Below are 12,322 nucleotides of genomic sequence, written 5' to 3'. Positions count from 1 at the left end.
AGGCGGGAAGGAGGGAGGTATCTGCCTTCTTGAAGGTGTTTTCAGACTTCCCAATGGATGCTGGTCGGGAAGACTCTTGGAATTCAAAGGGTCGTACTTCCCAGCTGGAAGAAGCACCGCCTTGTGTTCGGGACCCAGAGAACAGGAGGAACCTGTCCAGCCCCTGGGTGTTCCCGCGGGGGTTGTGTAGACAGCAACACCCAGTGCACCCAGGGCTCAGGCATTTGCCCGGAAGAGCGTGAACCTTGGGTTTTTCTGTTGTTGCCTTTAACTTTCAGAATCCCTCCTCTCTTACCTGGAATGCTTTTCTCCCTGACTGCCGTCTGTCCCCTGGCCCACTGGCATGTCCTGGCGCGCTCGAGTGGCGGGAGGGCCTCTGCCTCCCTGCTGGCAGACGTCGAAGGTTTAATCATGTTTCATGCTTCGTTCTTGTCCAGAGAGGAAAATAATGGCCGGGGATGCTGGAGGCCCGGTGGGGCCTGCGATTTTTCAGTGTCCTTCCTCTCGGCTCTGGGGCCCTCCACGTCCCCTTTGTCCTTATGATTCATACACTTTAAGAGCCCTTACCTCCTCCCCGGCCGCAGGCCTTAGTCAAGTTGAGCTGAGTGTGCGGTAGAAGGAGAACAGCACACGGTGCCTCCTGCCTAACTGTTGAACACGTTCCAGTCCGCGCGTGTACTCCCCCGTCTGCACGGGGGCTCAGATCAGTCACACTCCCTTTCACATTGGGGCATCCGTCTGGCACAGACCCCGGGGGCTCCTGGTCTGTTTGCATCCGGGGCCCAGCGTTGGCTCAGCCCCCTCTGAAGGCCTTGCTCCTCCTCCTGTCCTGCGGCTCTGGAATAAGCCTGCCTGTCCTGTGCTGAGGGCCCCGCCTGTTTCATGAGTCAGTCCTTCAGCGCTCTAGGACCTTAGGGGCGAGGTAGACGACCCGGTCCTGAAGTGGTGCTTTTGAAGACTCTGGGGGTCTTTCTCCCCTTAGCGATTTTCCCCGACGTCCATTCTGGCTGCAGTTGTCCCTGCCGGGTGTTGGGGTGAACGCTGGGGGAGCGTGTGGTGGCCTGTCTGCTGTGCTCAGACCCTTGTCCCTGTGAGCGCCTCTGAGCCGGACTCCTGGAGAGCTCCTCCTGTCCAAGCCCCGCTCCCGCAGCTCCGGCGTTCCCGGCCTCTCCCTGCCGCGCAGGCTGCCTCCGTCACCACCCTGTGGGCCCCTGACCCGGACCGTGACTGCAGCTTCGTCACCTCCTAGACTGGGCGTGCCGCCCCCCTGCTGTCAGACTCCTAGAACCGGCCACATCCCGTTTTCCTCCTGTAAAGCCGCATTTTCAGGAGTGGTGGGAGGCTTGAGTTCCCCGCCACTCAGGCAAGACTCCAGTTTCTGCTTTCCCCTGTCTTGGTAGCTCAGACGATACAAGCACTTGTCTCAAAAATGAGTGGTTTTTTTGTTTTGTTTTTTGTTTTTAGATTTTATTTATGCATTTGAGAGCGAGCATGAGAGGGGAGAAGGTCAGAGGGAGCAGCAGACTCCCTGTGGAGCTGGGAGCCCAATCCGGGACTCAATCCCGGGACTCTGGGATCATGATCTGAGCCAAAGGCAGTTGCTTAACCAACTGAGCCACCCAGGCGCCCTCAAAAATGAATTTTTTGAGAAAACTTGAGTTCATCCCAGAGGAGCCATTTGGGGGGAAATAAAATTAGATCCCTACTTCATACCCGGTTGCCAAAACTACTTCCGGGCAGCTGAAAGGTTTCAATATAAAAAAGTGAAACCAGAAGAAAACCTGACATTTTAGAACTTATCAGCGTGGGGGAGAATAATGGACATTGTGAAAAAGCGGGGAGGTGGTGGGGGACGCGGTGGTGTTGGTTCCGGTACAGAAGTTAACTTGAAAACTAGCACTTGGCGGTCAGGGAGGCGGGGCCTGCAAACAATCAGGCCAAGGTGTAACTACGGAGGAGTGACCAGCCTCCCTCGCGGGGACAAGCAGGAGGGCAGAGGCTGCGAGGGTCAGGCCCTCCTGGACACGGCCTGTCGGCCTGTCCGGGAGAAACCTCACTCGTCACCTGTGGGCTCAGCCGTGTAGCTTCGATACTTGGACTCAGATGCGTGTGAAATGCTGTCGATACGGGGGTGTTCATGCCACAGTCTGCCGCAGCGGATTGCTGGAAACCACCTCGGCTCTGGGTAGATGTATCCGGGGGACAGGCCCCCGCAGTGAGACACACGAGTGGAGGATGCGCCGGGAGCAGAGGGCAGGCGACAAGGCGCACGCGGGAGAGCACACGGCAGGCCGGGGTTTGCCGCCGTCACAGGGCATCACACGTCTGTGTACATGTGCGGCACGCGGCACGCACAGAACAGCTTGGGTCTTGTTCTGCTTTCTTCAGCAGGTTCTGCGCCCCGCGCGGGGCTCGAACTCGCGACCCCGAGACCAAGAGTCGCCCGCTCCCAGCACCCCGCTGGGTGCCCCTGCCTTGTGCTCCTCCGGAAGGACGAGTCACAAACGCCACAGTGGTGGTCTCAGGAGGGAAGAAGGGTGACACCCTCCCTTACCTTAGGAAGTCTGAGTCACGTGCGGAAACAAAAAAAAACCAAACGAAAACAACAAAAAGGGGGGTTATTCAGCCCGACATAAACTCCTTTTGACAAATACGCTGTTCCTCTTAGTTTGGAAGTATCTTACAAGGCGGAGCTCTGGTAGGTCAGCCGGGGCAAGCGCGGGCTCTGCAGTCGGGGACAGACCCATGCGGCACCCTGTCTCCGCCCGAGTTCTGTCCATTTCCTCTCCGCCTTCCCCGCAGCACAGCCTATTGTATCGGGATCCCATGGGATCTTGAATCCCGACATTGTGGCCCCTTACAGGCAGCCAGCGTGGCGGTCGGGTAGGAGAGGTCCGGGTGTCTCGCTCCGGGCCGCCCACCTTCCCCACCTTCCCGACCTTCCCGAGGGCCTGCTCTCCCCAGCCTGCATGGGGGTTAAGGGATGCGGCCCCTTTAAGGACTGGGCGAGGCCCCGCCCTGCGCGGAGGTCAGCTGAGTGTGCGTGTCACGTGACTCTGAGGGCTCTTCAGCCCTCTGAAGTCGGGGCCCCATGTGCGGCGGCGAGGGGCCCTGCTGGCGCCCGGGGCGCGGTGCCCCCGGCCCCACGCTCCTCCTGAGCCTGCTGGCGTCTGCAGCCCCGCTCGGCCTGCTGGGGGACGAGACCCGCCGGGTGAGGGGCTAGAGCCCTGGGCGCTTCCGCAGACGCTGGCCTGGGAGGGCAGCAGGGGGCCGCTGGGGCCCACGGGAGCGGGTTGCGGAGGGCGGGGGCTCCCTGTCTTGCCCCGATGGCCCAGAGGGACCCAGGTGGGCCTTTTCCTCACCCCCCAGCCCTGCGCCCTCATCTGCCCGCCAGTCGGCGTCTGGGGCTCTGTCCACCTCTGTGCCCCTTGCCTCTCCCCATCCTTCCCAAGCGGCCTCACCCTGTGTCTCTTTCCCGACGCCATGATCCAGGTGTCTCTGGAGGTCATCCCGGACTGGCAGGGGCCCCCCCAGAACCTGCTCCACATCCGGGCGGTGGGCACCAACTCCACGCTGCACTACGTGTGGAGCAGCACGGGGCCCCCGGCAGCCCTGCTGGTGGCCACCGACACCCCCCGCAGTACCCTGGCCGTCAACTGGAGCCGCCTGCTGTCCCCGGAGCCGGACGGGGGCCTCACCGTGCTCCCCGCGGACAGCGTCCGGTTCTCTTCTGCTGTTGTCTTCACCAGGGTGAGGAGCAGAGAATCCATCGGGGTCCCCGGGGGTGGTTTTGACTGTCAAAAATGGGACCCCGGGGGTGGGGGTCTGAGAGTGGGTGGGGGCGGGGGGTGGTTCGGGTCCAGCGGGACACAGCAAGCCCCTCCCACGTCACCCCGTCCGCCAGCTGTTTGAATTTGACGACACCAACACGTCGGAGGCGGCCGCCGAGCCTCCGGGAAAACCGTATCCCCCGTATTCCCTGGCTGAGTTCTCCTGGGACAACATCACCGACTCTCTGGACCCCGCCACCCTGAGTGCCACGCTCCGAGGCCACCCCATTCGTGACCCCACCGGGGCTTTTGCCAACGGCAGCCTGGCCTTCAGGGTAAGGTGTGGGGACTCAGAGGAGCCCAGAAAGCTGGTTTGTGAGGGTGGGGAGGGCCCGCAGACACAGGCCCCCGCTTCCCGTGCCTCCCCCACTCCAGGTGCAGGCCTTTCCTGGCTCCGGCCGGCCGGCCCAGGCCCCGCGCCTCCTGCATTCGGCGGACACCTGCCAGCTCGAGGTGGCCCTGGTCGGGGCCACTCCCCGGGGAAACCGCTCCTTGTTTGGGCTGGAGCTAGTCACCCTGGCCCAGGGCCCCGACTGCCCGTCCGTGCGAGAGCAGCGCTCCATCGATGACGAGTACACGCCTGCTGTCTTCCAGGTCAGGCTTCCAGCGGGGTGGGGGCCGCAGGAGGAGCCTGCGGGGCCAGAGGTGCTGGTAACCAGGTACTGACCAGCAACGTAGTTTAGCAGCTTTAGGTGCTGGGCACCGTGCCAAAGAGTTCGGCCCAAGACGGAAGCAAGATGGGCCTGGGGGCTGGGAAGGGAGCTGAGCACAGGCTTGCAGGGGGCAGGGCTGGGAGGGACCTGGTGCTCCCGATCCAGCTCCCCCTTCTACAGAGGAGAGACTGAGGCTCTGTGCAAGTGGCCTTCGGTCCTGGAGGCAGGCACAGGCCCCAGGACAGCTAGTGACTGCTGGAGGCACAGGGTGTCGTCCTCATCCTGTTGTTTTTCTTTCTCCCCAGTTGGACCAGCTGCTGTGGGGGTCCCCCCCATCGGGCTTCATGCAGTGGCGGCCGGTGGCTTTCTCCCAGAGGCAGAGGGGCCGGGATTCAGCCCTGCCCTGCCAAGCGTCCCCACTGCACCCCACCTTGGAGTACCCTCTCCCCCAGTCCCCCATTGTCCGAGCCTTCTTTGGGCCCCAGACCAACTTCTGTGCCTTCAATCTGACCTTTGGGACTTCCACAGGCCCCGGCTACTGGGACGAACGCTACCTCAGTTGGTGAGGGCCAGGGCTGGGCCGGGGCCTTGGGAGTGGACGTGGGGGACCCCGGCCTCCCGGTCTTCCCGCCTAACCTGCTGGCCTGTCTTTCCCACTCTGCTTGCCCTAGGTCGATGCTTCTGGGGGTGGGCACTCCTCCGATGGACAGCTTGTCCCCACTCATCTTGGGCATCATGGTGGTGGCCCTGGGGGCCCCGGGGCTCATGTTGCTGGCAGGAGGCCTGTTTCTGCTGCTGGGCCACAGGCAGTGCTCTGAATATCAGCCTATCAACTGAGGCCCGCTCGCCGGGGTAGGGGACGTGCACTTCCGGGCCTGTCTGACCAGTCTGCCGAATGGAGGATCAGCTGCTCCCTTCTCCATCCGGCTTCCCTGCAGGACCTCAGAGACCACCCCCAGCTTCCCAAAGGCCCCCAGGGGCAGCTTCCTTCCTCCTCCGGGGAGGGACCAGTGACAGGGTGATTGCTGGGGGCGGGGGGGGGGGGGGTCCCTTGGCGATCCCTTCCCGCCCCTTGAGCCCTGTTTCCCGGGATGGGACTCAGGCCTAATGAGAGGCCTTCGGACTGGTTGGCCACCCTGGAAGGGACGAAATAGACTCTTTTCCCCCCCCAAGGGCTCGTCTGTCAGTGTGCGGGTGTCACGGTTGGGGGGGGAGTGCTGGTTCCAGGAACCGAAGGCTGAGGTGTGGGCAAGGGAGGCTGTGTGCGGCCCCCTCTCGTCCCTCCAGCACGCCCCCTCTGTCCTGTGGGGCCGGGGGTTCTGGACCAGTCGGCTCAGACCTGAGAGTGGGGTTCAAACATGAAGAGGGAGGGAGGGCCGTGGCGGTCATTTATCGTCACACACGGCCACCGCACCCTGCAGGCACCCCAGCCACCATGTGCGTGGGCGCACGCACACACACACCCCTGGCCCTCTCTGGACAGAGGCTTCCCCTCCCCTCTGCAGTTTGGAGGTCGGTTAGGGGGCCTAACTGGGTCGGAAGGGAGCAGGCAGCAGCTCTGGGCTGGGGCAGCTTTAATCATCTTGACCGAAGCTAAAAGTCCTACAGGGGCCCGTGGCGGAGGGTCCTGAACCCAGGCCTGCAGGAAGGTTTCCAGCGAACGTGCAAGTCCCGTGTGATCGGACGCCCAGGCTCTACCCTGGGCACGGGTAATACTGCCAGTCTCCCCGCGGCCCATGGCACAGAGATGGTCAGTCCGCGGAGGCTCTGCCTGCGCGGCCTCACGGGGGCTGGAGTGGGGCGGAGGCCAGCACAGGGTCCTGGAGGCAGCGCCAGGGGTGGGATGAGGGGTTGCTCAGGAGGGAACCACGCCCCTGCTCCCTGTGCCAGCCCCCTGCCCTCAGCCTGCAGAAGGGGCATGGCTGTCCACCTCCTCCCCTGCAAGAAACCAGTTGAATTTCCTCCCGATGGCCGAGGGCTCCCAAGGTGAAAAGGGGGAGAACAGGGGACAGACGGGCAATCCTGGGGCTCGTCCCCTGAGGCACTGAGGCCGGGGGCGGGGGAGCTGAGTGGGGGCCTCAGCCCCAGGGACGAGGCCTGAGGTCCAAGGCCGAGCGGGCGTGGTCGGGGTAGTCCAGGCGGCTCTCGGCAGCGGCGAGCATGCGCTCGGGCTCCACCACGAACATGTAGTACAGGTTCCACAGCAGCATGGACAGCAGCGGCAGGAACGTGAGGCCGTAGCCAAAGCCTCGGAAGGAGCGGCCCACGGCGAAGGTCAGCCAGTATATCAGCCTGGGGGCGGCAGGAAGATGAGGTGCGTCAGCTGGTGGGCTTGCGGGCTGACCGGGGGGCGGTGGACACGACACGACGTGGACCCGAGTGTGGACATCCCGCATCTCCGGGAGGCCCCGTCATTCCCTCCCTCTCTGCTGACTTTCCAAATTTAAGTCTAAAACTTCAGCGTAGGTGGGATCCCTTTCTGTGGCTCGAAATGCAAGGGCACCAGCGAGTACAATGAAATGTCCCCCGTCCTGGTCCTCGGCCCTCAGCCGCCCCCCTCCCCTCCACGCCCCTCGGACATCCAGGAACCCAGCGGCCTGTGAGTCAAGGCTTTATGCGCAGGGGAGCAAGCCAAAGGTGGATGGTCTCCTTTTCTCGTTCTGAAGTTCGGTGGCGCACTGTACAGACCGTTCCCGCCACTGACTCTGTCCTGGAGGCTAGGGTTGTTGCCATACATAACCCACTTCCTCGTCTCTCCCAGCCGGACCGTACCCCACTGTACTGGTTTCTCATTTTGCAGATGAAGAAACAAAGACTCCAAAGGGATGAAGTAGAACTGGTCCAAGGTTGCACATCAGGGAAATAATAAAACTGTGATTTGAACCCAAGCCTGATCATCACCCTCTCTCCTGCCATGTTAGAGGACGGAGGGAAAAAGAGCAAGGAAGCCGGCTTCAAGAGACCTGGAGCCAAAGGGATAGGCCTTTCCACTCTTGGAAGATCCATCCCAAATACACACCCCTAGTGCCAAGAGGACAGCAGCTGCCTCTTGTCACAGGAAGGATCACTCGCCACCAAACGCCCGTGCTCTGCTCTCACCCGTGGGACAGGGAAGAGCCTCGGCCCCAGGCTGGGAGGCGCAGGGGGACGCTAGGTTCCAGCGGCTGAGCCGTCCCCAAGCACCAGACTCCCGCAAGCTCTCTGCGTGAAGTCCCATGTTGAAGCCCCACGCTCCGCAGAGGGTGAAGCCAGGCACGAGCGCTGAGCACCCTTCCCGCGGCAGGGAAGGAAGGGCCCTGGGGGGACACGTGGAGGGGGCTGTGTTCCAGGTCCCATGGCTGCTGGCGGGCCTTCCCTGACCTGCTGGGCTTCCCTCACTGTGAACCGGGTGGGAAGGGCCAGACAAGCGTCATGTCTGCTTAAGTCAGCTTCTGTCTGAGGCCGGCACTCCCAAGACGGACACGGGGACACGGGAGGGTGAGGGACACAAGCAGGAACACGTTCATCTGGGGGAACATCTGGGAGAAAACAGGCTGCAAGACGGTCGGGAGGCGGGTGGGACAGACGGCCACTGGACTGCGGTCAGAAGAACGGCACACGGATGCTAGCTCAAGAGCAAGAATGTTCTAGCAGTTAAAGGGACCGGGAATCCTGCATGAAAGGTGACAAAAGGAGGGATGCCTGGGGGGCTCAGTCGTTAACTGCCTTAGGCTTGAGTCATGATCGCGATGTCCTGGGATCGAGTCCCACGCTGGGCTCCCTGCTCAGCCGGGAGTCTGCTTCTCCCCCCCCCCACCCCCCTGCTTGTGCGTGCGCGCTCTGACAAACGCAGGCTTCAAAAAAAAAAGTAACAAAAGGAAATACATGAGGGAAAAAACGAAAAGATCTGCGTGTGCCTTCAGAAATTCAAAAGTGCTTTCTGGGTTAGCAGCAGCTCACGTGGAAACGCCCCAAAGGGCTTCAGGTGGCTTCCAGAGGAAAGCAGAGGAAGCAGAGCCAGCGTGGCTCGGCGCGTGGGGGCAGGAGGCCAGTGCCGTGACCACCGACGAGCAGGAGCCTCTCTGGCCACAGGGAAGGTCTCGGGACACTGAGGCAAAGGAAACCGTGGGCGGGGGGCAGGGTGCTGGAGTGGGGACGTGGAGCCCTGGTGTCAAATGCCTGACCGGTCCTGGGCACTTCCAGAGTCAAAGTCAGGACAGCGGTTTACAAGACAACACAGAGAAGACTCTCTAGTAACTGGAGCCTTCACACAGGCACAGAACGGAGCATGGGTCACAGGGGGTGTCTGACGAGACGCCAGTGGGTGAGAGGCTGACGGAGTGACACCTGGCAGCCCTTTCAGATTCGGGTCGGCCCTTGGCTCTCGAGAACAACCTCCTCTGGGAGCACGGAGCGGATCACCTGCCGCCAGGTGAGGTCAGGCGCCAGGAACAAAGCAGACTCACCGGACGACCGATGCAGGGGGCACGTCCGGGCTGATGCAGAGGGCTCCCTGCCCCCGTCTCCCCAGACAAAATGCCGGGGTCCCTCCAGCACCACCCCGTCCCCCAGCAACCCCCCCCCCCCGCCGGCAGCTCACCGGGAGACGGCAAAGAGACCGGTGAGCAGGGGGAGCAGCTTGAGGGTCTCCTGGGGCAGGTAGGTGGCGAGCACGGCCAGGTTGAAGAAGTACAAGATGAACAGCTGCACCGACTGGGCCACGTAGCGCCGGTGGATCTCCACCTCCCGCCGCGGCTCCGCGAACGGCCGCAGGGCCGAAAAGCACAGCAGGCTGAGCCCGTACACCAGCAGCCCTGGCGGGGCGGAGAGCGCGCAGGGTTGGCTTGGCTGGCCCCGGAGCCGCGGGCGCAAGGCTCACGGCAGGGGGGCGCAGGGGCCCCAGGGAAGGGGAGCTCCCGCCCCCGGCCCCGCTCCCTGCCGGCTCACCCAGTATGATGGGGAAGGTGGCAAAGACCCCGCAGCGCAGCGTGTAGATGAGGCGGGAGCTCATGGTGGGCAGCCGTGGGGCGTCGAAGGGCAGGAAGGCGTAGGCCCCGTACAGCAGGCAGGGGAAGAGAACGAGGGCGGCTCCCACCGAGGCCACGGCCCTCAGCCCCTCCCGGCCTCCGCAGCCCCCACAGCCGCGGCAAGTGTGACCCGGCGGCCTCACCACGGCCTCGGCCCACTTGCGCTCACAGGGCTCGGGCTGGGTGGCCCGGGCGGGCAGGCAGGCCCGGCGACACTCGCCCTCGCCGGCCTCACAGCGCACGGCCGGGTCCTCCTGGGGCCGCCGCTCGATGCACTGGAGGTCAATGGGCACGAAGGCCCGGGCCGCCTTCTCGGGCAGCAGGTTGGCATCATCTTCGGAAAACTCCTCTAGCTTGGTGGGTGGCTCTGACCGGAGGGGCTCGGGCTCGATGTCCCGCCACCCGGGGGGGTCTGGGAACAGGGCACCGGGCGGGGGGCCAGTCCCCCAGGGCAAGGTGGCCGCCTCACTCACTGTGCTGTCAAGACCATCCTCAGGTCCCTCTCCGGCCGTGGTAGACCCAGCTGAGGACCCCACCTTGGAGGACGCAGCTCCACTGGACTCGGCTTCACCTTCCCCTTCTGGCTGCCGGCCATTGGGGACCAAGGCCTGGGGTGGGCTCTTCTCCAGGGCCTCAGGCCCCTTCACTTCCAGCAGGGCCAGGGTCTCGGGTTCTGTCATCCTCGGGCCTCACTCCTGGGGTCTACCATGAGGGCCTGTCACCCTGGAGGGAGCAGAAGAAAGCTGTCTCAGAAGTTCCTGGTTTCTGGCCCATTGGTCTGGGGCAGCTGGTCTCATGGGCTTTAGCCTCTTCTGGGACCTTAGGGAGAACGTGGGGCCAAGAAAAGTGTTGAAAAGAAGGAGGTGGGAGGGAAGTGAGCAGCTGAAATGGAGACACCCTTTCCACGTCAAATGCTGCCCAGCAGGAGAGGGTGAGTCAGGGGGCACGGCGCTGGCCGCTGTGGCCTCACCAGCGCCCGCCCACACCTTCTACTCCCTCCACCAAAGCCCCTGGGCTCATAGCCACCCTCATGCAAAAACAGGAGGGAGAAGGGGTGTCTAGAGCTTTGCCAGGAGCTCCTTTCCCCCCAGGGGCCTCCCTGCCCCCCCCCCCCCATCTTCAATCCTTCCCTTCTTCTTGTCGATCCCTGCTCGGAACTCTCCTGGTAACTGATACCAGTGATCTGCCTATAACTCTGTCCCAAGGATGCGACAGCGGCCGTGCGCCCAGCTCTTTCGTCTCCAAGGTGGGCACCTGGGCAGTCTCCACTCTTCACCAGCCCCTGTCCTCTGTCCTCCATCTCCAGAGGGCCTGGGGCTGTCCCTTCTGAGTTCTAGGTCTAATCATGGCTGTTTCCCATGCCTCCTCTCCTTTCTCCCCTCCCTGTTTTCTCCATCTCACTCCTGCTGGATGGGGCTGGGCCCCTTCCCTGCACCTCCTCAATGGCCTTCTACCTCTAGCCATGTAGACCCACGATACCCTCTTACTTTCCATCTGAAGAGGCGGAGGGTCCCCAGCGTCTGGGAAGGAGCTGCCCGGCTCCCTGCTGGCTCTGCAAGTGTTCCTCTCAGTCTCTCTCCCTTTACCTGTGTCTCCAAACCTGTCTGACCAGAGCAGGTGGGGCCCAGATTAAAGGGGCAGGACCCGCCCTGCTGAATCTGCCGACAGAAAAAGCATTGGCGGAGGACGTCGTCATCCTTTCTCAAAGTGGGGGCGCAGCTGGGCGTCAAGGTGAGCGGCGGTCCAGGCACATGGGATGCGTGGGAGCCTGAAGCTCGGCAAAGCAGAGGATAAAGAGTGGGTCTGTGCGTGAAAGGGAGCTGAAGTAGGTTGGGAGACCCAGAAAAGAAGTGGAATTTCTACCGTTATCCATGAATACCTGTGGGGCACCTGTTCCTAGCCAAGCACTATTCTAGGCACAGACATAGGAGACAAGATGACAGCAAGGTCCCTGCCCTCCAGAAGCTTCTTGTATTGGGGTCCCAGGTAATGAAGAGCCTAACCTGTCAGACAATTAGAGAGAAACCTCTTAGCCAAGATGACATTTGAGCTGTGACCTCATGGGAAATTAGGAGTGTCCTAAGGAGGGGACAGCAGGAGAAAGACCAGCCTAGGTGGTTTCAGGAACAGAAAAAAGGTCGGTGCAGGACATGGAGGGGGAAGGGAGGTTATGTTCCCATCACAACTCACGAAGACCCCAAAACACCTTGCGTTGTAGCCTAGGTGTAAGGTTAGGAAAGCAATCAGAATCCAAGGTGACCTTCCACGGCGGAGGGCGCGGGGCTGCTCACCCCCGTGGGGGAGCCGGAGCTCTGGGAGGGCGGGACAGGGTCTGGGTCGCTCGCCCCGCATCGCGCGGCTGGGTGCGACTGTTTGCGGGGCCGCTGGGACACGCGGGCGCGGCTCTGTGCGACGGGAGCCGGGCAGCCGCGGGCGCGGTCGAGGCTGGCGTCCCGGGGGGCCGACCGCTCGCGCGCCGCCTTTGGAAGGAGCCCTCCCCGCGCACTGTGGTTCGTTCCGGCGAGCGCGGGTGGGGGTGGGGAGGGAGTCGGCGGTAACCGGGAGCGACGCGGCTCCGGCGGGGGGCTGGGGTCAAGGGTCGGAAGGACGGACCGAGGGGCCACTGCAGGACGCAGCAGAGCCTCGCTCCTAGCTGTGGGCCCTTCTGCCGCCCCAGCCCAGCTCCAGCCCCTCGCAGGGCCCGCCGTCCGCTCCCGGGCTGCTTTGTCAATAAAGTTTTCCGCGGGGCGGGCAGAAGCCGGAAGGAGGCCGCGCTGCCCGCAGTTAGTTCGGGCAACTTCCCGGGAGGGAAAACGAGCTTCGCGAGACTTGG

At 63.1% G+C, this 12,322-nt stretch overlaps 2 protein-coding genes and 1 long non-coding RNA gene across 6 annotated transcripts; 2 read left to right on the top strand and 1 right to left on the bottom strand.

Moving 5' to 3' along the window:
• The first annotated feature begins 3,036 nt into the window (after window positions 1-3,036).
• LOC123928272 (glycosylated lysosomal membrane protein) lies at window positions 3,037-5,655 on the top strand. The gene is made up of 6 exons (XM_045983354.1): window positions 3,037-3,211; window positions 3,493-3,750; window positions 3,905-4,105; window positions 4,206-4,424; window positions 4,789-5,045; window positions 5,155-5,655. The coding sequence occupies exons 1-6, from the start codon at window positions 3,092-3,094 to the stop codon at window positions 5,318-5,320; spliced, it is 1,221 nt and encodes a 406-aa protein (XP_045839310.1). The 5' UTR covers window positions 3,037-3,091; the 3' UTR covers window positions 5,321-5,655.
• A 387-nt stretch (window positions 5,656-6,042) lies between these two features.
• TMEM79 (transmembrane protein 79) lies at window positions 6,043-12,210 on the bottom strand. 4 transcript variants are annotated; one of them, XM_045983355.1, is made up of 4 exons: window positions 10,977-12,210; window positions 9,410-10,212; window positions 9,063-9,276; window positions 6,043-6,775 (listed from the first exon to the last, which is right to left on the bottom strand). In XM_045983355.1, the coding sequence occupies exons 2-4, from the start codon at window positions 10,167-10,169 to the stop codon at window positions 6,562-6,564; spliced, it is 1,188 nt and encodes a 395-aa protein (XP_045839311.1). In that variant the 5' UTR covers window positions 10,170-10,212; window positions 10,977-12,210; the 3' UTR covers window positions 6,043-6,561. The 4 variants fall into 4 exon arrangements, with proteins under 4 accessions (XP_045839311.1, XP_045839312.1, XP_045839314.1 ...); XM_045983356.1 differs by having other exon boundaries at window positions 11,696-12,210; XM_045983358.1 differs by having other exon boundaries at window positions 11,781-11,878.
• LOC123928279 lies at window positions 6,774-7,409 on the top strand. Its single transcript, XR_006815654.1, has 2 exons — window positions 6,774-7,082; window positions 7,284-7,409. It is a non-coding gene; the product is annotated as an uncharacterized LOC123928279 (long non-coding RNA).
• Window positions 12,211-12,322: the final 112 nt, after the last annotated feature.

The sequence above is a fragment of the Meles meles genome, chromosome 17 (genome assembly GCF_922984935.1).
Source record: "Meles meles chromosome 17, mMelMel3.1 paternal haplotype, whole genome shotgun sequence".
Classification (NCBI taxonomy): domain Eukaryota; kingdom Metazoa; phylum Chordata; class Mammalia; order Carnivora; family Mustelidae; genus Meles; species Meles meles.
This window is presented reverse-complemented; position numbering and strand designations above follow the sequence as displayed.

Excerpts from the sequence above, each read along its gene's own strand:
- TMEM79 (XM_045983355.1), bottom strand. The coding sequence starts at position 10,169 with ATGACAGAACCCGAGACCCTGGCCCTGCTGGAAGTGAAGGGGCCTGAG. Across the intron at positions 9,277-9,409 it reads CACCTTCCCCATCATACTGG|GGCTGCTGGTGTACGGGCTC; the intron begins GTGAGCCGGCAG and ends CCGCCCCGCCAG. Across the intron at positions 6,776-9,062 it reads GGTCTCTTTGCCGTCTCCCG|GCTGATATACTGGCTGACCT; the intron begins GTGAGCTGCCGG and ends TGCCGCCCCCAG.
- LOC123928272 (XM_045983354.1), top strand. The coding sequence starts at position 3,092 with ATGTGCGGCGGCGAGGGGCCCTGCTGGCGCCCGGGGCGCGGTGCCCCC. Across the intron at positions 3,212-3,492 it reads TGGGGGACGAGACCCGCCGG|GTGTCTCTGGAGGTCATCCC; the intron begins GTGAGGGGCTAG and ends GCCATGATCCAG. Across the intron at positions 5,046-5,154 it reads GACGAACGCTACCTCAGTTG|GTCGATGCTTCTGGGGGTGG; the intron begins GTGAGGGCCAGG and ends TGCTTGCCCTAG.